Source organism: Hyla sarda, chromosome 4 (assembly GCF_029499605.1).
Source record: "Hyla sarda isolate aHylSar1 chromosome 4, aHylSar1.hap1, whole genome shotgun sequence".
NCBI classification, from domain to species: domain Eukaryota; kingdom Metazoa; phylum Chordata; class Amphibia; order Anura; family Hylidae; genus Hyla; species Hyla sarda.
The window spans coordinates 178,881,770-178,905,680 of record NC_079192.1 but is presented as its reverse complement, the minus strand read 5'-3'; the positions used below and the strand labels follow the sequence as shown (position 1 = coordinate 178,905,680).

General features: G+C 42.8%; 1 protein-coding gene across 3 annotated transcripts in view; it reads right to left on the bottom strand.

Annotated features, from left to right (window-relative positions):
- LOC130368759 (uncharacterized) overlaps positions 1-22,035 on the bottom strand; it is a 97,840-nt gene extending 75,805 nt beyond the window's left edge. The window contains exons 1-3 of one of the 3 annotated variants that reach the window (XM_056572936.1): positions 21,838-22,035; positions 17,634-17,832; positions 12,197-12,885 (exon numbers count right to left, since the gene is read on the bottom strand). In XM_056572936.1, the coding sequence (XP_056428911.1) occupies positions 12,197-12,885; positions 17,634-17,772 (828 nt within the window). In that variant the 5' untranslated portion in view covers positions 17,773-17,832; positions 21,838-22,035. The remainder of the gene's footprint in view (positions 1-12,196; positions 12,886-17,633; positions 17,833-21,837) is intronic. The other 2 variants (XM_056572937.1, XM_056572938.1) reach the window with 2 other exon arrangements.
- Between the last annotated feature and the right edge of the window lie 1,876 nt (positions 22,036-23,911).

The window sequence follows — 23,911 nt, the reverse complement described above, 5'->3', positions numbered from 1 at the left end:
GGGACAATTTTTTACATACAAATTTTGGTGAAAGAAGTTATAATTTTTTTAAAGTAAAAAAAAATAATAAAAACCTACATGAATTGGGTATTCTTGTATCCATATGGACCTACAGAATAAAGATAAGGTATTATTTTTACTGAAAAGTGCACTGCATAGAAACAGAAACTCCCTAAAATTACAAATTGGCGTGTTTTTTTTTCTTCAATTTCACACTACAAATAATTTGTGAAATGAAATGATGAAATGATTGATGTCATTGCAAAATACAATTGGTGACGCAAAAAACAAGCCCTCATATGGGTCTGTAGGTGCAAAAAAAGCATTATATTTTTTTAGAAGGGGAGGAGGAAAAAACTAAAGTGCAAAAACAAAAATTGGCCTGGTCCTTAAAGGGGTTATCCTCTAGGAAAGGAGATAACGTGTGATCGTGGTGGTCCTGCCGCTGGGGACCCCCACGATCTCTGCCACTGCACCCCAGTTATCCGGTACTAGCCGTCACACCCCTCCCATAGGCTTGAATGGAGGGGGCGTGGCCTGATGTCACAATCAAGGAAGCCCCAGGCTTCCGTGACCGTAACGCTGCAGCGCCAGCCCGGAGATCGTGGGGGTCCCCACGGAAGAACCCACCGCAATTTGACATATTATCCCTTTGGATAGGGGATGATGTGTATAGGGAAGGAGTACCCCTTTAAGGCTAAGATGGGCTTGGTATTTCAGGGGTTAAAGACCTATGACTTACAACAGAAAATTAAATGAAATCAGATACGTTAAAAAGAATAACTATGATAGTAACTTGATGCAGCAGGTGTGGCAGTACAAGGCAGCACCGAGTGTTAATATATCATTATAAATACATGTCAATGCAGGTAGAAAGAAAAAAAAAAAAACATGCCAGCATTACATAATGTTCTTGGAAATGCTACATAAAGTAGAACAAATAAACCAGAAAAAAAAAAAAATGTTTTGTGCTTTTTTCCCCCCAAGCAGTTTTTATTTTTATTTTTTTGCCTTATACTGCCACATCTGCTGCATCAAGTCACTACTATAGTTATTCCTTTTAAAGTATTTTTTGCCCCATATTTAATTTTTTTGTTGTACATCATAGGTCTTTAACCCCTTAAGGACCAAGCCCATTTTCACCTTAACCCCTTAAGGACCGGAGGTTTTTCCGTTTTTGCATTTTCGTTTTTTGCTCCTTGCCTTTAAAAAATCATAACTCTTTCAAATTTACACCTAAAAATCCATATGATGGCTTATTTTTTGCGCCACCAATTCTACTTTGTAATGACGTCAGTCATTTTGCCCAAAAATCTATGGTGAAGCGGGAAAAAAAATCATTGTGCGACAAAATAAAAAAAAAAACCGCTGTTTTGTAACTTTTGGGGGCTTCCGTTTCTACGTAGTACATTTTTCGGTAAAAATGACACCTGATATGTATTCTGTAGGTCCATACGATTAAAATGATACCCTACTTATATAGGTTTGATTTTGTCGGACTTCTGGAAAAAATCATAACTACATGCAGGAAAATTAATACGTTTAAAATTGTCATCTTCTGACCCCTATAACTTTTTTATTTTTCCGTGTATGGGGCGGTATGAGCACTCATTTTTTGCGCCGTGATCTGAAGTTTTTAACGGTACCATTTTTGCATTGATAGGACTTATTGATCACTTTTTATTCATTTTTAAATGATTTAAAAAGTGACCAAAAATGCACTATTTTGGACTTTGGAATTTTTTTGCGCGCACGCCATTGACCGAGCGGTTTAATTAATGATATATTTTTATAATTCGGACATTTCCGCACGCGATGATACCACATATGTTTATTTTTATTTACACTGTGTTTTTTTTTTTATTGGAAAAGGGGGGTGATTCAAACTTTTAATAGGGGAGGAGTTAAATGATCTTTATTCACTTTTTTTTTTCACTTTTTTTTTGCAGTGTTATAGGTCCCATAGGGACCTATAACACTGCACACACTGATCTTCTATGTTGATCACTGGTTTCTCATAAGAAACCAGTGATCAACGATTCTGCCGGATGACTGCTCATGCCTGGATCTCAGGCACTGAGCAGTCATTCGGCGATCGGACAGCGAGGAGGCAGGTAGGGGCCCTCCCGCTGTCCTGTCAGCTGTTCGGGATGCCGCGATTAGCCGCGGCTATCCCGAACAGCCCGACTGAGCTAGCCGGGAACTTTCACTTTCACTTTTAGCCGCGCGGCTCAGCTTTGAGTGCGCGGCTAAAGGGTTAATAGCGCGCGGCGCCGCGATCGGCGCTGCGCTCTATTAGAGGCGGGTCCCGGCTTCACTATGACGCCGGGCCCGCCATGATATGACGCGGGGTTACTGTGTAACCCCGCGTTATATCAGAAGAGCAGGACCAAGGACGTACCGGTACGTCCTTGGTCCTTAAGGGGTTAAGGACCAGAGCGTTTTTTTTTAGATATATACTAGGGATCGACCGATTATCGGTCTGGCATTATCGGTATCGGCAATTACCTTGTCGATAAGCCGATAATGCCCCGCCCCCCGCACTGCCCCCACCGCACCGGTGATTCACATATACAGTGGCCCAGATTTGTCAAACTGTGTGAGAGAAAAAGTGGAGAGATTTTCCCACAGCAACCAATCACAGCTCAGCTAACTAGCTCAGGTAAAGTGAAAGCTGAGCTGTGATTGGTTGCTGTGGGAAAATCTCTCCACTTTTTCTCTCACACAGTTTGATAAATCTGGGCCAATATGTCTACTTTATGTTTGCATCATAAAGTTGACATGTTTTTACTTTTGGAAGACATCAGAGGGCTTCAAAGTTCAGCAGCAATTTTCCAAGTTTTCACACAATTTTCGAAATCTGAATTCATATTAGAAATACCCCACAAATGACCCAATTATAAAAACTTCACCCCTCAAAGTATTCAAAATGACATTCACACACTTTGTGTTTCACAGGAATAGCAGCAAGTGAAGGAGAAAATTCTAAATCATTTTTACACTCGCATGTTCTTGTAGAGCCAGTTTTTGAATTTTTACAAGGGGTAATAGGAGAAAAAGCCCTCAAAAATTTGTAACCCAATTTCTCTCGAGTAAGGAAATACCTCATATGTGTATGTCAAGTGTTCAGCGGGCGCAGTAGAGGCAGGGATGTGGAATTCCTATCGCCCGATGCCCGGGACATGCAGTTCCGGGTGCTGGGCAGGTGAATTTTTCCGGCCCTTAGCCCGGCTTCAGGCAAGCAGGGCCGGACCTGACAAGCGCAGAGGCGCTCAGCAGTTTGTATGGAGCGGGCTCCCGACTCGTGCCCGCTTCGTATTCTGCAGCCTTCGGCTGATTTCAGTAGCCAGGGGCCGCCGCTAATAGCCAGCATGCGGTGACTGGCTATTAAACCTTTAGATCACTGCTGTCAAAGCTGACAGCAGCGTCTAAAGGGACATGTGAATGCTCCCTGGTGGGCTAGTGGGGTGGCTCGCAGCGATCCACTATAGAGGTAGCTGGAGGGCTTACCTCTGTTCCCTGCTGTCCGTGGCTCTGTCATTGATCGAGCCCGGCTGGACTAGGCTCTATCAATGGATCACAGAGCATACAGATCAACGGAGTTCAATAGATTCCTCCTAAAAGTCTAATAAAAATAAAAAAAAGTTTTAATAGAAGTTTAAAAAGACATGTTAAAAGTTCAAATCACCCCCTTTTCCTATATAAAAAAATGTAAACTCAATATTAATAATAATAAGCATATTTGGTATCGCTGCGTGCGTAATTGTACGAACTATTAAAATATAGCATTATGCATTCCATATGGTAAATGACGTAAACCTAAAAAAAAAAAAAAAAATACCAAACCATAGAATTGCTTTTTTTTTTTATAACATCCCAGAAATACAAAAAACTGATTATGGTGCAAAAAAAAAAGAGCCCTCATACAGCCTGGTATGCAGAATTTTTTATTTATTTTTTTAAGAAGCTACCGGGGTCAAAAAATGGCAATTAAAAAAATTCTAAAAAGTTGTGAATAAAAAAAAAAAATTGTAAAACATGACGGAAACTATACAAATTTGGTATTGCTGTAATCAGGCCGGCCTAAAGTATGAAAATAACATGTTATCTGACCACAAGGTAAATGGCGTAGAAAAGAAAACCACCAAATTAGCAAAATTATCTTTTACTATTTCAATTTCACTTCACCAATTATATATTTGGTTTGTTGAATAGGTTATTGAAAGGTATCACTATAATAGGTAGTTATGGCTATTATTGGCTATTGGTTATTGGCCCGGACAAGTGGATCGTCATGAGGGACAAGTAGATTTTGCTCTGTTTTAGTCCCATGGACAAGTAGTTTTTTTTATAAAATGTTCACACCCCTTAAAGGGCTCAGAAGGGTAGGAGCAACAATGGGATTTTGGAGAGTGAATTTTGCTGAAATGGTTTTTGGCGGTCAAGTCACATATAGGAAACCCCTATGGTGCCAGAACAGCAGAAAAACCCCCAAATGGCATACCATTTTGGAAACTATACCCATCAAGGCACGTAACAAGGGGTCCATTGAGCCTTAACACCCTACAGGTGTTTGCCGACTTTTCATTAAAGTAGAATGTGTAAATGAAAAAAAAAATTTCACCAAAGTGCAGTTTTTTTCCCCAAATATACCCTTTTTTATTTTTTACAAAGGGTAATGGAAGAAAATGCCCCCCCAAAATTTGTAACCCCCTCTCTTCTGAGTATGGAAATACCCCATGTTAGGATGTAAAATGCTTTGCAGGCGAACTTTTGGAATGCAAATTTTGCTGAAATGGTTTTTGGGGGCATGTCGCATTTAAGAAGCCCCTATGGTGCCAGAACAGCAGAAAAACCCCCACATGGCATACCATTTTGGAAACTATACCCATCAAGGCATGTAACAAGGGGTACAGTGAGCCTTTACCCCTAACAGGTGTTTGACGACTTTTTGTTAAAGTTGGATATGTAAATGAAAAAAAAAAAATGTTTCACTAAAATGCTGTTTTTTTGCCCAAATTTTACATTTTTACAAGGGGTAATAGGAGAAAATAACCCCCAAAATTTGTAACCCCATTTCTTCTGAGTATGGAAATACCCCATGTGTGGACGTCAAGTGCTCTGCTGGCGCACTACAAACCTCCGAAAAGGTTGAGCGCCATTGAGCTTTTGGAGAGAGAATTTGTTTGGAATGGAAGTTAATGGCTATGTGCATTTACAAAGCCCCCCATTGTGCCAGAACAGTGCACCCCCCCCCCCCCCATGTGAACCCATTTTGGAAACTACACCCCTCACAGAATTTAATAAGGGGTGCAGTGAGTATTTACACCCCACTAGCGGACCACTGTTCCAAAAATCTGTCAGACACCTGTGGGGCGTAAATGCTCACTGTACCCCTTATTACATTCCATGAGGGGTGTAGTTTACAAAATGGGGTCACATGTTGAGAGGTCCACTGTTCTGGCACTATGGGGGCTTTGTAAACACACATGGCCTTCAATTCCAGACAAATTTTCTCTTCAAAAGCCCAATGGCGCTCCTTCTCTTCTGAGCATTGTAGTTCGCCAGCAGAGCACTTTACATCCACATATGGGGTATGTTCTTACTCATATACTAAATTTAGGGTAACACCAGCATTTTAGTGAATTTTTTTTTTTCATTTTCCCATCCAACTTTAATGAAAATTTGTCAAACACCTGTGGGGTCTTAAGGCTCAATATACCCCTTGTTACAATACGTGAGGGGTGTAGTTTTCAAAATGGGGTCACATGTTGGTATTTATTGTTTTGCGTTTATGTTAGAACCGCTGTAAAATCAGCCACCCCTGTGCAAATCACCAATTTAGGCCTCAAATGTACGTAGTGCGCTCTCACTCCTGAGCCCTAGTGTATGCCCGCAGAGCATTTTATGCCCACATATGGGGTATTTCCGTACTCAGGAGAAATTGCGTTACAAATTTTGGGGGTCTTTTTTTCCTTTAACCGCTTTTGAAAATAAAAAGTATGGGGCAACACCAGCATGTTAGTGTAAAATATATTTTTTTTTACACTAACAGGCTGGTGTAGACCCCAACTTTTCCTTTTCATAAGGGGTAAAAGGAGAAAAAGCCTCCCAAAATTTGTAGTGCAATTTCTCCCGAGTACGGAAATACCCCATATGTGGCCGTAAACTGTTTCCTTGAAATACAACAGGGCTCCGAAGTGAGAGAGCGCCATGCGCATTTGAGGACTAAATTAGGGATTGCATTGGGGTGGAAATAGGGGTATTCTACACCAGTGATTCCCAAACAGTGTGCCTTCAGCTGTTGCTAAACTCCCAGCATGCCTAGACAGTCAGTGGCTGTCCGAAAATGTTGGGAGTTGTTGTTTTGCAACAGCTTGAGGCTCCGTTTTGGAATACTTTTTCATTTTTATTGGGGGGGGGGGGGCAGTGTAAGGGAGTGTATATGTAGTGTTTACCCTTTATTATGTGTTAGTGTAGTGTAGTGTTTTTAGGGTACACTTGCACTGGTGGGGGTTTACGGTGAGTTTCCCACTATGAGTTTGCGCTGCAGCAAAAAATTTGCCGCAGCTTAAACTTGAAGAAGGAACTCACTGTAAACCCACCCGTGTGAATGTACCCTGTACATTCACATGGGGGGGGGGGGGCAAACCTCCAGCTGTTTCAAAACTACAACTCCCAGCATGTACTGACAGACAGGGCTGTGGAGTCGGTAGATAAATGTTCTGGCTCCGACTCCGGAGTTTTCTGTACTTCCAACTCCGACTCCGACACCTCTGTATTAATGTGCGAATGTATTTTATACATTTCTTGAAGGAAAGAAAGGCAACATACATGTCATTACCCCAGCAATACAGGCTAGGAAGCCAACAGTCTACTGTATTGAACAGTTTGTGTGCTGATCTGCTGCTGAAGATAGGGCAGTGGGAGGATCCAGGAAGGTGCATTGATTATAAAACATGATTTCCCTAGTAGAATCCCATAGTCATGTTTAAAGGGGTACTCTGCCCCTAGACATCTTATCCCCTATCCAAAGGATAGGGGATAAGATGTCAGATCGCCGAGGTCCCGCTGCTGGCGACCCCCGGGATCGCCGCTGTGGCACCGTGCTTTCATTACTACACAGAGCGAGCTCGCTCTGTGAGTAATGACGGGCGATACAGGGGACGGAGCAGCGTGATGTCATGGCTCTGCCCCTCATTACATCACGGCCCGCCCCCTTAATGCAAGTCTATGGTAGGGGGCGTGACGACCACCACGCCCCCTCCCATAAACTTGTATTGAGGGGGCTGGCCGTTACATCGTGAGGGGCAGAGCCGTGACGTAACGATGCGCCGGCCCCTGTATCGCCCGTCATTACGCGCGGTGCCGCAGCGGCAATCCCGGGTGTCCCCAGCAGCGGGACCCCGATGATCTGACATCTTATCCCCTATCCTTTGGATAGGGGATAAGATGTCTAGGGGCAGAGTACCCCTTTAAGCTAACTTTAAGTTTACAAGTTTTTATAGACTTAGCTGAATGGCAGCAGTTTTTCCAATGGTTTACAGCTTCAGTCTTGAACTATTGCAATATACACTATTGAATATAAACTATTGCATATACAAGTGTCTCTAGTTCTGCAAAAAACATATTTACGTAATCCCTTATCAGTGAGAGGCTAGTTTACCCATGGGTTCCCTGTAACAGCAGAACACAACACTATGGAAAGTATAAGTATTGCCGCTCCTAATTGTGCGTTGCGTGCCATCTAATGAAGCACATGAAAAGCATACTCCTTCACGGTCACTTAACGTGTTCGTTTTGCGGTTACGTGAGGCACTGCATGCATTGGTCTTTATTCTTAAAGTAGAGAAGTCATTAATTATAACTTTTTGTGAATTGGGACATTTAAACTTGCTTTTTTTTCTTTTTTCTTTATTCCAATCTAAATTTAGTAGGAGTCGGTGCATTGTTTGCCGACTACAGGTACCCAAAATTTCGTCCGGTGGCACCCCTGCCACCTCACTCCTATCCCTTCAGGGGGATCGTGGGTGTCTTGGACAACCCCGATCACTCTTATTTTCCAGGTCACCGGAGACCCGTATGACCTGGAATCGCCGCAAATCGCCAGTGTGAATTCACCGCCGATTTGTGGCGATCGCCGACATAGGGGGGGGGGGGGACTCAGGACTCCCCTGGGCATTTGCACGGGGTGCCTGCTGATAGATATCAGCAGTCATCCCGGTTCGGTCCTCTAAATTCCCACGGTCGTACAGGTACACCCTTGGTCCTTAAGTACCAGGGCATCATCAGGGCGTACCTGTATGCCCGTGGTCCCTAAGTAGTTAAGGGGTTAAACTGTACAGTCTTCAGATGCACCAGATTTATCAAATAGCATGATCCACTGTTATACATCGGGCGCATTTGAAGTCTGTCTGTCCAAAGCTGTTTTAGTAAATCTGGGCCAAATTCATACAGTGGTCCCTCAAATAACAATGAGCTACATTATTTTACAATATTTACAATGGTCTTTTCTGGAACATTGTAACTTGAAACCATACCCAACATACAATGTTACTGACATCTCTCAGATCTCAATGGCTCAAAGGTCAATGGCTCAGTGTCAATGGCTCAAAGGTCTGACCAGTCAGAATGGACATTTCACTGGTAAAACCCCTGTATTACTGAAGTGCATGCACTGACTGGCTGTCTGATAGTGCCCCCTACAGTACAGGAAGGCACTACATGTTTTGTAGACTCAAATATGAAAAAAAGGGAACAGGAAGAAGCGCAACAATGTGCCGTTATTCTGGTGGTGGTGTATAGATATAGCTGTGAGTGTTGGTATGCTCACCTTCTCGTGTTGCGCTCGGAGCACAACACCGCATGTAGCTTGGATCCCTGGTATACAGGGGTCATATGGTTCCAGAAGGGCTGCTCGCACTCTGCCGCCTCAAGGAAAAATCCCGGACGTCTGGTTGGCTGAGAAGAAATGGATAGGATCTTTGATCCAAAAAAGATGGAGCGCTCCTTTCCAAACGGGAGGGTGTGGAATAGATGGCCACACAATCGGAAGGTAGGTCAAATCTAAAAGATTTATTGCAGGTACTGTACAAACATAGGATAACGCGTTTCGAGGGGTGGGACCCCCTCTTCGTCAGATCCTGGGATCAGATAGGTTGATCCTCCTTTTATGCAAAAAAAAGCCTGCGAAAATTCCAGCGGACAAATCAAAATACAATACATATAAAAACAAAAGATATCCAATGCTTGCCACAGCGATTAATACATGAAACAATGACAGTAATAATAACATAGATCCTATCACGGAACTGTTAAAACAAATTAATTCATCAGGAACGCATATTGTCGAGACCCGTGTTGGATCTTAGGTGTTTGACTGTTATAGTAATGCTACCATTCCATATGGCACTTTCACTAGATAAGAGGTTCTTGTGGGCGTCTGCATTCTTTCCCGGGATGACAGGGGAAGTGCAGCAGGAATCCCCAAGGCAGATGGAGGTATGGGGGACCTGCCTGCTTTCTGGATACCTCTCACTCATCTCGGCTGAAACAAAAGGAGACGCGATCAAAGAATGCATTCTTTTGACGTAGGGAACGGGAATACATTTCTCCCTCATCCCCTTGTATTTGGTGCAGTCCATTGGTTGTTTCCTAAATGTTTCTAGCTGGGAACAAATCCCTGTGTTTAGGAACAGAATTCTGGGAGGTAAAAAAGATTACCTGTTGCATGTTACAAAAATATGTAGTTCAGTTGCAAACTCCATTGGAATATGTAAAGATCTATATCCAAAAGGTAATTGCAGAGAACTTCTCTTCATTAAAGGGATCCTCTTCTTACTGTTTTGTAGAATTTCTTTCAGAAGCAATTAAATCCATCCTCATAAATTTTTGGGATGGAGATGCCTAATTGCCAATAATATTTTTTATTTGTTTATTTTATAGTTGGTATTTCCAATTAGGAGATGCACAATTCTCTTAGGTAGCTGACAGAAGAGGTGATTAATGTATAACTTCTACCGCCTCATTTAGACCTCGCGGTTGTAATGATTCCAGTCTGTATATCCAGAACATGTCCCTTTTTGCCAGTGCGTCCAGACTGTTTGTGGTGTGGCTTGGGATGAAATCAATAGGAGTGATGGAAAAAGGACTATCTACATTGCTGTGCTTCAAGGTGATGTGCTTGGACAGACTATGTTTCATATACCCCTTTTTGATGTTACATCTATGCTGATTAGTTCTTTGATGTAATTTTTGTGATGTCCTGCCGACAAATTGGATCCCGCAACAACAGGTGATTAGATAGATCACGAATTTTGATTGGCAGGTGAGGTGGAATTGTAAATCAAATATTTCACCTGTGTGGTGACTTGAAAATTGTGTACTCTGATTGGTTATTATTTTACAACATAAACATCTTTTTTTGCTACATTTGTAGACCCCTTTTTTCATTGTGGTTTCTATGGTTTTGTTTGTTCTTTTTTTCTGTCTTTTTAAGCGTCTCGAGGCGGCTCCTTTTCCATCACTCCTAATGATTTCATCCCAAGCCACACCACAAACCGTCTGGACACACTGGCAAAAAGGGAGATGTTCTGGATATACAGACTGGAATCATTACAACTGCGAGGTCTAAATGAGGCGGTAGAAGTTATACATTAATTACCTCTTCTGTCAGCTACCTAAGAGAATTGTGCATCTCCTAATTGGGAATACCTACTATAAAATAAATAAAATAAACAAATATTATTGGCAATTTGGCATCTCCATCCCAAAAATTTATGAGGATGGATTTAATTGCTTCTGAAAGAAATTCTACAAAACAGTAAGAAGAGGATCCCTTTAATGAAGAGAAGAAGTTCTCTGCAATTACCTTTTGGATATAGATCTTTACATATTCCAATGGAGTTTGCAACTGAACTACATATTTTTGTAACCTGTAACATGCAACAAGTAATCTTTTTTACCTCCAGAATTCTGTTCCTAAACACGGGGATTTGTTCCCAGCTAGAAACATTTAGGAAACAACCAATGGACTGCACCAAATACAAGGGGATGAGGGAGAAATTGATTCCCGTTCCCTACGTCAAAAGAAAGCATTTTTTTGATCGCGTCTCCTTTTGTTTCAGCTGAGATGAGCGAGAGGTATCCAGAAAGCAGGCAGGTCCCCCATGCCTCCATCTGCCTTGGGGATTTCTGCTGCACTTCCCCTGTCATCCCGGGAAAGAATGCAGACGCCCACAAGAACCTCTTATCTAGTGAAAGTGCCATATGGAATGGTAGCATTACTATTACAGTCAAACACCTAAGATCCAACACGGGTCTCGACAATATGCGTTCCTGATGAATTAATTTGTTTTAACAGTTCCGTGATAGGATCTATGTTATTATTACTGTCATTGTTTCATGTATTAATCGCTGTGGCAAGCATTGGATATCTTTTGTTTTTATATGTATTGTATTTTAATTTGTCCGCTGGAATTTTCGCTGGCTTTTTTTGCATAAAAGGAGGATCAACCTATCTGATCCCAGGATCTGACGAAGAGGTGGTCCCACCCCTCGAAACGCGTTATCCTATGTTTGTACTGTACCTGAAATAAATCTTTTAAATTTGACCTACCTTCCGATTGTGTGGCCATCTATTCCACACCCTCCCGTTTGGAAAGGAGTGCTCCAAGGCACCATCTTTTTTGGATCAAAGATCCTATCCATTTCTTCTCAGACTACATGTTTTGTACTACTCTTTACCTGTGCTAGGGTTATCTGCTCCTTAGGAGACCAGGAGGGGGCAACACCATTTTACTTTTTTTGGACACTGTGTCTGTACAGGGTCCTGAAGAAGCTCCTGTCCTATACATAGACAGTGAGTTACAGTTTCCAGCAGCTCTTTCTTACTTTAATATGTACGGACTTGCTTTATCTGTGTTAGTTAAATATTTTAAATTTTTTTTAACCTTCCTCTTCCCTATTTTGGATGAAATTTTGGGGCTTCAGAAGAACCAATTACCAGGTTTCCATAGTTACAGTCTCAACTTACAATGGTCGTCCTGACCCCAAATAATATCGTAAGTTGGGGGAAATTATTTTGCCTGTTTCCCACTTAATAATGAACTAAGAATGTGCAGCATGTATTACTATTAATAGCTACTAATAAATAAAACTATTATGCGCAGTTCTTGGATCAGAGCTAAACACTTACCCAGTCTGGATCTGTAGGCTCCACAGTTACTCTATAATATGTAACTTTTCCATCCTCTCTCTCTTGGATGATCAGTTTGTCCTTAGGAATCCGTTTCAAAAGTTGTGAAATTTCTGTTTCTCTAAGCTTAGTGGCCAACTCTACAGTTAGATTTTCTGTCCTTATCTCATTTGGAATAACAGAAGGTCGCTCCACCTTAGGTCTACAAGGTGGTTTCTTGTTTTCAGAGAAGTCATCATGCACTGCTGGAATCCCCTGAGGATGCCAAAACCTGCAATTTTGATCCATGGAACAGTAGCCTGAAGCAAAGTAACGGCAGAGCTTCCTGTTTTGATATCGCCTGTGTTGTGGTTCAGTAGCGTTAATCTTTGGTGGGACAAGGGTTTGCTCATCCTTGCTAGAAGAAACAGGTGTTTCGGTATCTTGTTTCTGCTCCACCATTTCATTTGGTAAGACTGTCTTATTTTTCTGAGGACGTTTGCCATCTATACGTTGGTGTAGAAAACGGCATCTCCGGCCAAATTGACAGTAGCGTCCTTGAGAGTAAAACCTGCACAAGCGTGGCTGCTGAGCATGCTGTATCACAATCTGACTCTGAGTAGTGCTCTCCTGTGGGATAGAAGGGTGTTCTGTACTTTGCAATTCACTCTCAGCCATCATAATACAGAAGATCACAGAAAAAACACAACCTAAAAAGAATGATACAAGACTACAGTCAGCGGTGCTTTGTTACTATAAATCATCAAGGTCTACAATGTGTTAAATAACATAGACAAAGACATTAGTCATGCTGGTCTCAGATGTGAATTAAAATAACAGTTCAACTGTAAATGATGACTTTTAAGGGAAGGAGTTGTCCATCTCCCAATTCACTTTTCTGGAAACCTCCGGCTTGTTTTCGCTCAATAGAGGTGGTTGGAAAAGCCAGAAGAGGCCATAGCATGGAAGTTATACCATTTGCATAGCACCATTGTTTGTGCAAATGTCAAACGTTGTTTATGTAATTCCCAAAATTATGTGAACAGAGTAACTCGCAGGGCTACGCTGTTTGCACAACTCCTATTAACCCCTTCAGGACGCTGCCTGTTTTTTACCTAAATGACCAATCCCAATTTTTCAAATCTGGCATGTGTCTCTTTAAGTGGTACGACATGCTTTTCCTTAGCAACGCGATTCTGAGATAGTTTTTTCGTGTATATTGTACTTTATATTAGTTGTAAATTTTCGATTTCTGCAGCATTTTTTGTGAAAAACTCAAAAATATTGTTAAAAATTGGAACATTTCTGAAGTTTTTTTTTTATAATTTTTTTTTATGGCACTCACTGTACAGTAAAATGCCATAAGATGCCATTATTCTATTCTGTGTGTTGGAACGATCATTGCAATACCCAATTTAAATAGCTTTTTATTTTTTTTATTTCCTTTTCTCAACAAAATCTTTTTTTCCTTTTTTTGTGTTGCCATGTTCTGACAGAGATAACTTTTTAAATTTTTCGTCTGATGTCATTGTGGGAGGGCTTATGTTTTGCGGGACAAGCTATACATTTTATTGGTATCATTTTTGTTTTGCATTCACCATGCAGGATAAATAACATTATGGTTTTATTCTACAAGTGATTATGAACGTGGAGATACCTATTATGTATACGTTTGGGTGTTTTTTTGGGATGAAAATACATGGTTCTATTGGGAAAAGGGCATTTTTTTTTTACACTTAAAAAAAAACCCTAAAGGACTATCCTTTGTCTCTACCTTGACATCTAGATCTTCTGTTGGACTGGAAGGGTGTATTTTGTCTGAATGCAGGAGGACTAAGAAACCACCTAGATCTGCACATGGTATAGAGCATAATTTTTTTCTTGAATCCAACATCCCATGTCTAATTCTTGAGCCAAAGAGATCTACAAGCTGAATTGGACAGGACTGCTGAGTGAGCTGACAACTTCAAAGCATCTGAGGAGCAGGAGAGAATTCAGTAATTCATCATGCGGTACATTATTTTGGATGTTAGCAGCTAGCTGATCTATCCACAGCACCAAAGACCTAACCACACAAGTAGCCGCTACATAGCTTATAAGCCGCTAAGCAAGCCTCCCAGGCCTTTTTAACCCCTCAAGGGCATTCACTGTAAATGTACGGTGCTAAGTGTATCTTGCCCTACAATTATGTGCAGCGATTGAACAACAGCCAACAACCCCCACCCCCACCCCCTTGTCAGCGATCGCTGTGATTCGCCGGTCAATTCTGACTAGTTTATCACGGCTTTTCCGGAAAATAATTGTGATTGTTGCTATCTTGGACCCTTGCCCAGCAGAAGTGAGGGGGCACCTCATGATCACTGCGATTGGTCGGCCAGGACCGGTCGACAAATCATGGCGACTGCTGGGCCACTAATCAGTGCCACTGATGGCACCCGTGCCGCCCTTAGTCCGTGTGTCAGGTAGTGTGAGTCGGCTGGGATCTCTTACCGGGGTAAAGACGATCTCTTGGCGGGGGAATCATACTCCTGGACCCAATCTGGTAGCAGCAGCAGGAGGAGGTGGGGCCTGTGTGCCTCCTGCTGTTGCATAACTACAACTCCCAGCATGCACACTCAAAAGGTATGCTGGGTGTTGTAGCTGGAGTCACATAACTACAATTTCCAGCATGCCCTTTGGCTGTTCGGTCATGCTGGGAGTTGTAGTTATGTAAGAGCAAGTGGAAATTCCCCCCACCCCCCCATTAGCTGTTGCATAACTACAACTCCCAGCATGCACTGACCGCTAAAGAGCATGCTGGGAGTTATAGTTGTGTGACTCCAGCTATTGCATACCTACAACTCCCAGCATACACGGACAGTCAAAAGGCATGCTGAGCGTTGTAGTTATGCAACAGCTGGAGGCACAATACTACAACTCCCAGCATGTAGTTTGGTTGCTCGTACATGTTGGAAGTTGTAATTATGCAAAAGCTTTTTTTTCTTTTTTATCAAAAAGTGCGCCACTAGCTGTTGCATAACTACAACTCCCAGCATGCACTAAGATCCAAAGGACATGGTAGGTGTTGTAGTTGTGTGTATCACCTTTTACCTCTTGTTAAAATTAAAATGTATGGGGCAACACCAGCATGTTAGTGTAAAAATTATTATTATTTTTTTTACACTAACCTGCTGGTGTAGCCCCCAAAATTCGGGACACAATTTCTCCTGAGTACGAAGATACCCCATTATGTGGACGCAAGGCAATCTGTTGGCGCATTACTGCATGTCATCTGCATGGCTAAGGAGTGGGAGCACACCATGTACATTTGTGGCCTAAATTGGTGATTTGCACAGGGGTGGCTGATAGTTGCAGCAGTTAAGACATAAATGCGTAAAAGCATCTCAGAGTTATTAATGCATAAAGTGGCACTGGTCAGATTTGTAAAAAATGCCCGAGTCCTTAAGGTCAAAATAGGCTGTTTCCTAAAGGGGTTAAGAAAGTTTTCAGATTTCCTATTGATTTGGTCCTTTAGTGTGCCTATGTTGTCAAAAGGCAAGGCCCCCTTTCTAGGTACTTTGGGGATTGCCATCTTGGGTGGCTTGTATCAGTTAGGATGGGTTTTCATTACGTTTTCCCCCATACGGGAGCGCATACGGCAGGGGAGAGTTAAAAACTTGCGCTCCCGTATGCCTTTCTATGCGCTCCCGTATGTAATTCATTTCAATGAGCTGACCGCAGTGAAACGTTCGGTCTGCTCATTTTTCCCCCTTATGCGCTTTTTCCCCGCACCTAAAACCGTGGTCGACCGGTTTGAGGTCCGGTTGTAAAAGCGCATACGCATTGAAATGAGCTGACCAAACGTTTCACTACGGTCAGCTCATTGAAATGAATTACATACGGGAGCGCATAGAAAGGCATACGGGAGTGCAAGTTTTTAGCTCTCCCCTGCCGTATGCGCTCCCGTATGGGGGAAAACGTAATGGGAACCCAGCCTTAGCTGTATAAATGGAGTCAAATAGCTCTCGGCAGAAAATCTTCCTATCTAGATTCTTCCATTCTTTCTCAATGAGGGTTGAAATACCTCTGTAGACAGGAAAAACACTGCTTTTTTTTTTTTTTTTTTACAAAGCCTTTTTTTTTTTTTTTCATACATGATATCTTCTACTGATTTTGGATCTCTAGTTTTATACTTTTATTCACACTATTGGCCACCTTCATTCTCGGACCCGGGATAGCTGTAGTAACTGGAGCTATAGGAAATTTAGCAGGCACTGTCAGAAGTGGGGGGGTGGGGAGCTGGGACCAGGGTTCCCTGTAGCTGCCCTTAGGGTATTTTGAATTTCCCTCCTAATCATCAGGATGCACAGGTTAGCTTCTCATACTGAAAAGGCAATTTAGCCTTACAGACATTGCATTCTCTATTTTTGATCTTTTCAGTAGTTATTTTTAGTGGTATCATTCCCCTTTAAAAAGTCAAGACCATATTGGACATTAGGCTATAAAGAGAAAGCTGGGCAGGCACCACTGTGGGAAACTGATGGCAAAACATAGAGTACATAGACAAGAAAGTAGGAAGCAGAAAAAGGTTTCTGCGGGTACAAATCCAAACAAAACCAACTGTGCCACAAATGTGATGAAAAAAGGAGATAAAAAGCAAAAGGCACTCACCCATTAAAATGTCCAAATCTTTATTGTAGCTTATATTAAAACCATGTTGCTTGGCAGGAGTGTCCGTGGTCAGCATGGAGCAGACTGGCCGCTTTCTAGGCTTAGCGAAAGTGGGCAAACCGCAAACAATTCATCAGCCACACCTTGTCGATCAGTCAGCTGAATGCTGACTATGGACTCATTGCAAAGCATTGTGGGTTTTAATCTAAGCTACAATAAAGATTTAAAAGTTTTAATGGTTGAGTTACTTCTATTTAATAATCTTAATCCTTCCAGTACTTATCCATTGCTATATATTACATAGGAAGTTCTTTCCCTCTGTCCGTTTTAGGAACTGGAGAGGAGAGGTTTGCTATAGGGATTTGCTCCTGCTCTGGACAGTTCCAGACACGGACACCTCAACTAGGGGAGCCTGATATCTAGGGTGTCCTCTGACACCCCTGCAACTCCAGGGACTTCAGTCAGCACCTCCAGCTATGTGAAACATCCCACCTGAGACACAGACTCCTGCAGAACCACTGAAGCTGGAGAGGAAGGTACTTTCTTTTATCCTCCCCATCCTTTCCTTTCCCTAGAGGCAGAGTCCCTCTCTCCTTTGGTGCTGTCATGGCTAAATGCAATTTTTGCAGCGTTTTCCCCATAATATTGTATTATTATATAGTATTAAATTGGCATGTTTCTCATTGTAAGTTGTGTGATTCTTTCACCTTCACGTTTTTGGTCTAAAAAAAACACTATTCCAGCAAATATGGCTTTTTGTGTGTGTCTTTCAAAAAATAGGCATGTTTGTTTCCAGCTTTATTCTTACACATTTCTAAACTATCCGTGTACTGTAGTCCTGAGAGGATGAGAATCCAGGAGAAGCAGCCATTGAACATGTACATATTTCTTCTGTACTCCTTTGCTGAGGGCTGCACATAAAACATTATAGGTGAGAGGTTACACATGAAGTGCTAATGGATGGAAGAGTGAGTGGCCCTTCAATGAGAGGTGCAGGTCACCAAAACCTGGAGCAAACCGTAATATTATTTTAGTCTCTTGTTTTTGTTTTCTACTAACTATAATATATGTATTTTTATTTCATACACAACATTTGTGAATGTTTAGACAATACCTGCATCTCAGAGTCTTCCCTGCACCATGGGGATACATTTATTTTATTACACTTTATTTTCTTTGAGAGATTACTTGTTCCAGCAAGTGTGCATATAAAGACACTGTAGCAACTTAAAGAAATTAATTCACATTTCTAACTGCTGACACTGTTAGATGTAAGGGCAAGGAGACACTAATATAATAATATAATGTCTATTCTTCCATAAAATCGAAAAAATGCTTTTGTTCTTTGGTGCCAAGAGTCAAAGAGGCTTTCTCAAGACCCTAAAGTGATGCGGGCTGGATCACCTCAACACCTCCCCGCTCCCCTCTAATCCCTGACCCTGCTAGATTGAACGTCAGCTGGAAGCCAAGCCCTGATAGTCAATCAAAAAAGGGGCAGGGATGATGGGGAGCAAAGGGGAGTTCCAGCCCTCAGCACTTTAGCATCTTGGGAACACCTCTTTTAGGCTGGGTTCCCATTACGTTTTCCCCCATACAGTAGCGCATACGGGAGGGGAGAGCTAAAAATTTGCGCTCCTGGATGCCTTTCTATGCGCTCCCTTATGGAATTCATTTCAATGAGCCAACCGCTCATTTTTGCCCTGTATGCCCTTTTACAACCGGACCTAAAACCGTGGTTGACCACGGTTTTAGGTGCGGGGGGAAATCGCATACGGGGCAAAAATGAGCCGACCGGACCGAACGTTTCACTGCGGTTGGCTCATTGAAATGAATTGCATACGGGAGCGCGTAGAAAGGCATACGGGAGCGCAAGTTTTTTGCTCTCCGCTCCCGCATGGGGGAAAACGTAATGGGAACCCTGCCTTGCTCTTGGCACCAGGATTCACAGGAATGATAATCCGCCCGAGTCAGCAATCAGCTGACGATAATGCAAAGGCTCGGCCGAAGGCTGATTGGATCTTTTGTGCAGCAATTTATGTGGAATCTGTTTTTATTGGCAAAAAAACCCACAATATAGTACAAAGATAACAAAAGAAGCCCAATACGAAAAAGGAAGCACATACATAGAAAATGGCAAACATTGTAAACAGCTATATACAAGTGAAACTCAAAAAATTTTAATATTGGACAAAGTTCATTTCTTTCAGTACTGCAACATAAAAGGTGAAACACATATGAGACAGACTCATTACATGCAAAGCAAGATAGTTCAAGCAGTGATTTGTCATAAATGTGATAATTATGGCTTACAGCTCATGAAAACCCCCAATCCTATAATTTGGGGAGCCATGTCATCTGCTGGTGTTTGTACACTGTGCTTCATTAAGTCCAGGGTCAATGAGTCTGTCTACAAGGAGATTTTGGAGCACTTAAAGGGGTATTCCAGCCAAAAACATCTTATCCCCTATCGAAAGGATAGGGGATAAGATGTCTGATCGCGGGGGGTCCCAGTTGTGGCCGTTACGCCCCCTCCCATAGAAATGAATGGAGGGGGCGTGGCGTTACGTCACGTCCCCGTCTCGGAAGCCCGGAGGTTTCCGAAACTTCAGATGCAGCTACGCATAGAATGCGGGCTGCTGCAGGGAGATCACGGGGGGTCCCAGCAGCGGGCCCCCTGCGATCAGACATCTTATCTCCTACCCTTTCGATAGGGGATAAGATGTTTTTGGCCGGAATACCCCTTTAATGATTCCTTGTATTAATAAAATTCCTTGTTGTATTAATAAAATACAATGAACTTTTCCATGATGTTCTAATTTTTCAAGTGTATAAACATATAAAAATGAGGGATGCCACAAAGTCACCCCAAGTTATCAGGAAACTTAAAGGGGTACTCCACCCCAAACATTTTATTCTAAAGGGGTCTGGGACCCCCTGCAAACTCCGCACAGCACCCGGCGTTCTGAACATTATTTCATTCAGAACGCTTGGTGCGGGCAGCCATGGTTATGACGCCACGCCCCCTCAATTCATGTCTATGGGAGGGGGCGTGATCAGGACCTGAACCACGATCCTCAGTTCACTCATAATCCCATCTGAACAGAAAGAGAGGAAAAAAAGGGAAGGGGATGTTATACAAACATAAATAAAGGGGGAGAGGTAGGTAAAAAGGGGAAAAGGGGTAAGAGGAGGGAGGGGCACAAACCTAAAAGAGGAGAGAACACTTTAAGAAGTAAGGCCTAAGAATTCCTCAGAATCAATAAAAGGGGACGAGATTTTGTCGAATTTATCGAACCTATCGTGCCTTCACCAAAATCTCCTTCATATGCCTGATAGCCCAGATTTAACCATCCGCTTGGGGCAAAAAAAAAATCTCAGACAGCAACCAATCACATCTCATTGAGAAATTAGAGCTGTGATTGGTTGCTGTCTGTGTGAGTAAAAAATCTGACAGACTGATAGATCTGGCCAATGGCAAGTTCACTAATCCATTCTGTTATGTGGTATGGCTGCCACATCCACACGTGTCTTTTGCTATTTGTTTTACAATAATTTCCCAATAAAGATCTACCTACTTTTTGAGTGGGTAGACTGTTTACTCCGTTCGGCTGGTGGTGAATACATGACTGGTTCAGCCTTTCATAACCATTAGAGATGAGTGAAGTTACAGTGATTCGATTCGTCACAAACTTCTCGGCTCGGCAGTTGCTGACTTTAGCCTGCATAAATAAGTCCAGCTTTCAGGTGCTCCGGTGGGCTGGAAAAGGCAGATACAGTCCTAGGAGACTCTCTCATAGTACTCTCCTAGGACTGCATCCACCTTTTCCAGAGAAAGTCTCCTAGGATTGTATCCACATTTTCCAGCCCAACCGGAGCACCTGAAAGCTGGACTAATTTATGCAGGATAAAGTCATCAAGTGCCGAGCAGTTCGTGACGAATCGAATCACTAACTTCGCTCATCTCTAATAACCATTGCCAACAACAGATACTAGACATTTGCACGAGTATTTGTACTCATGCAAATGTCCCCGATACCTAATCAGATACCTGCCGGCGGGACCCCTGCCAGCAGGATCATGGAGGTGCCCTGTGTATGCCACTGGAACTATGCAGCGCGTCACAGCTGGGACCCGTGGCTAATGCCGGACATCACCAATCATTATGATGTCCAGCATTTACCCTTTAGTTGGCGCAATCAAAGTTGATCGTGGTGTCTAAAAATCCTGAGATTAACTGCCTAGCAGGCAGTTAATCTCAGGACTTTTAGACACCACAATCAACTTTGATTGCGCCATCAGGGATTCTGATCGGTATCACCCCGGTGAAATTGCAGTGTCCTGATAGGATGTCCAGAGGTCCCTTACTGTGCTCCGTGCCGTCAGATCGTCACTCCAATATTACAGCCAGTAGTGTATTGGCATAGCAGTGATCAGTGTATGCAATCCACAGACTGCATGTAATAGAAATGTGAATGAACCCCCTTCCCTAATAAAAATTTTAATCCCCCCCCCCTTTTCAAATAAAAATATATAAACTATATAAAATATATAAACTAAAAAATATATAAAAACTAAAAAAACATCCCCTTTTTCCATTAAAGGAAAAAATTTTATAAATCCCTGTCAACTGACAACATTAAAAAGTATCAGTAATTGGTATCTACTGTAAATATATATTGGAGCTCGCATGAACTCCAAACAAGGTGCTGAGGATAATATAATCCCAGAGTTCCCTGGGGCTGTGCTGGGGAGGGGCCGGTACAGTGTGTAGTGTGTGACACACGTGACTGTATACATGACAGACATTCCCGTGCACCCCAGTATCCTCCATACGCTGTCCCCATATCTGTGTACGGAGCGGACTGTCCCGACTCCCCAGCCGCGGAGTCTCTTTCACTGATAACCCCAATTCAACAAAGCTCCAGCTGTCCTCCATGTCTGTCACACTGACTGCGAGCCTGACAGAAACTAGTTCTTGTAGCCCCCGGCTATGAGCAGCTATCGTCACCCACCTGAACGCTGGTACAGCAAGGAAACCAATCCCCCTAGAGCAACCACGTCCTTCAGAATTAACTTCCGCGTGTGTCCGCGCAGGCGCCTTTGGTTCCGTGTGTATAACCTGCTCGGTTCTTACTACAGAATATAAATTGTCGATTTTACAATCCATACGAATACACAAATAACATTCACAGCAACACGTTCTACAAGCTTCTCTCCCGCCTCCAGTCATTATGGGGATCACAATTCACACCCTGAACATCTACTTATTTACATACATTTATGTCTTTTACGGTTTCTCATGCCCAGACATGTCTGACATGCTGGCATTCACATGGCGCAGTATCCACACACATTAAATCCACTGCGAAGCGAGATTCCGCAGCATAGTTCACACTGTGCAGATTTTTACCTACGGATTTGAAATTCCACATGCAGAAGATAAACTTTTTTCCAGATTTCATATCTAAGTTATAAAAAAAATCTGCGCCATAGTTTCCATTTTTGCTACGTATTTTCCTCTATTTGCTGCATATTTCGCTTGTGCTATTGGCTAATCTGTGTCAGCCTACCGATGCAGTTTTGGCGTAAAAAAAATGTGTCACATGATACATCAGTTTTATTTTTATTCCGCAAAGCAGATTTCAGATTCAAGCTGGAAAAAAATATGTTGTCACAGTTCACAGCGCTTGAAGTCTAGAAGTAAGAAATGTATGGAAAGAGTGTCTCTATCTTCATCTTCTGTACAGAGATTATTAGAGAAATAAGTGTCTTCACTAGGATCAGTCCCACTGAGATCTAACACATCTGCAGCAATTTTGACAAATATTAATTCTTCCCCTATTTTCTTGCGATCTTCAAATAATCTACAGATTCTTGCCCAGATTTATCAATCTGTCTGAGACAAAAGCCGTTGTCCATAGCATCCAATCACAGCTCTGCTTTAACCTGTTAGGGTCTATTCACACGTACAGTATTCAGCGCAGATTTGATGCGCAGGATTTCGAGCTGTGTTCAGTTTACATTGAAAGCTGCTGCAGAAAATCTGCACAGAATACTGTACGTGTGAATAGACCATTAAGGATGCAAGGTGTATGGGTACGCTCTGGGGTCCTGGTACTTAAAGGAGAACTCCGGAATATAAAAATTGTCCCCCATACTGCCGGCAGTAAAAAAAAATTAGGATGTACATACCTTCTGACTCAGCCGGCGATAGGCTGAGCACCAGTGTGAGAACGCTTCAGGAAACAAAATTCTACACTACACCGGCACCTGCGGCCGGGGACGAAAACGTCACACTGCCGCTCAGCCTATCGCCGGCCGAGTTGGGACTTCACTGCGGCTGGTGATTGGCTGACCGCAGTAAGACTCTCCGACCACAGGCAACCGGGAAGAGGATCGCGGCGGAGACCGGAGCCGGTTACCTGAGGCCCCGGGGGAGTGGAGGAAGGTATGTACATCTTTATGTCTTTACTGCCAGCAGTATGGGAGACAATTTTTATATTCCGGAGTTCTCCTTTAAGGATGCAGGGCATACTTGTACACCCTGGTCGCAAGCTGAGCACGCTTCATAAACGGCGAGTCCCAGTTGCTATCACCCGATTAGGCCGATGCCCGGCATTAATCCTTTAAACGCTGCCATTAAAGTCTGAAATGTTAAGAAGGCCAGACATCATGCTCGGAATGCCCCCAGATGGTCATCTGGTCCTGACAAAATCTGCTGGTTTGGCTAGCACTAATGAGCATGACAAGAGGGGTACTCCACCAGCAAACATCTTATATCCTATCCAAAGGATATGGGATAAGATGTCTAATTGTGGGGGTCCCGCCGCTGGGGACCCCCACGATCTCCACTGTGGCACCCAAGTCATCTGGTGCACAGAGTGAACTCCCCTCCTTGCCTGGATGACTGGCGACTACAACAACATGCGTCCTCCTTTCAGGTCTATGAGAGGAAGCATGAAGGCTATGTACTAGCCACTACGCCCCCTCCCATAGAATGGAGGGGACGTGGTGCCCGTTGATGGCCCAGAGATCGCTGAGGTCCCCAGTGATCAGACATCTTATCCAGGAAATAAGATGTTTTCA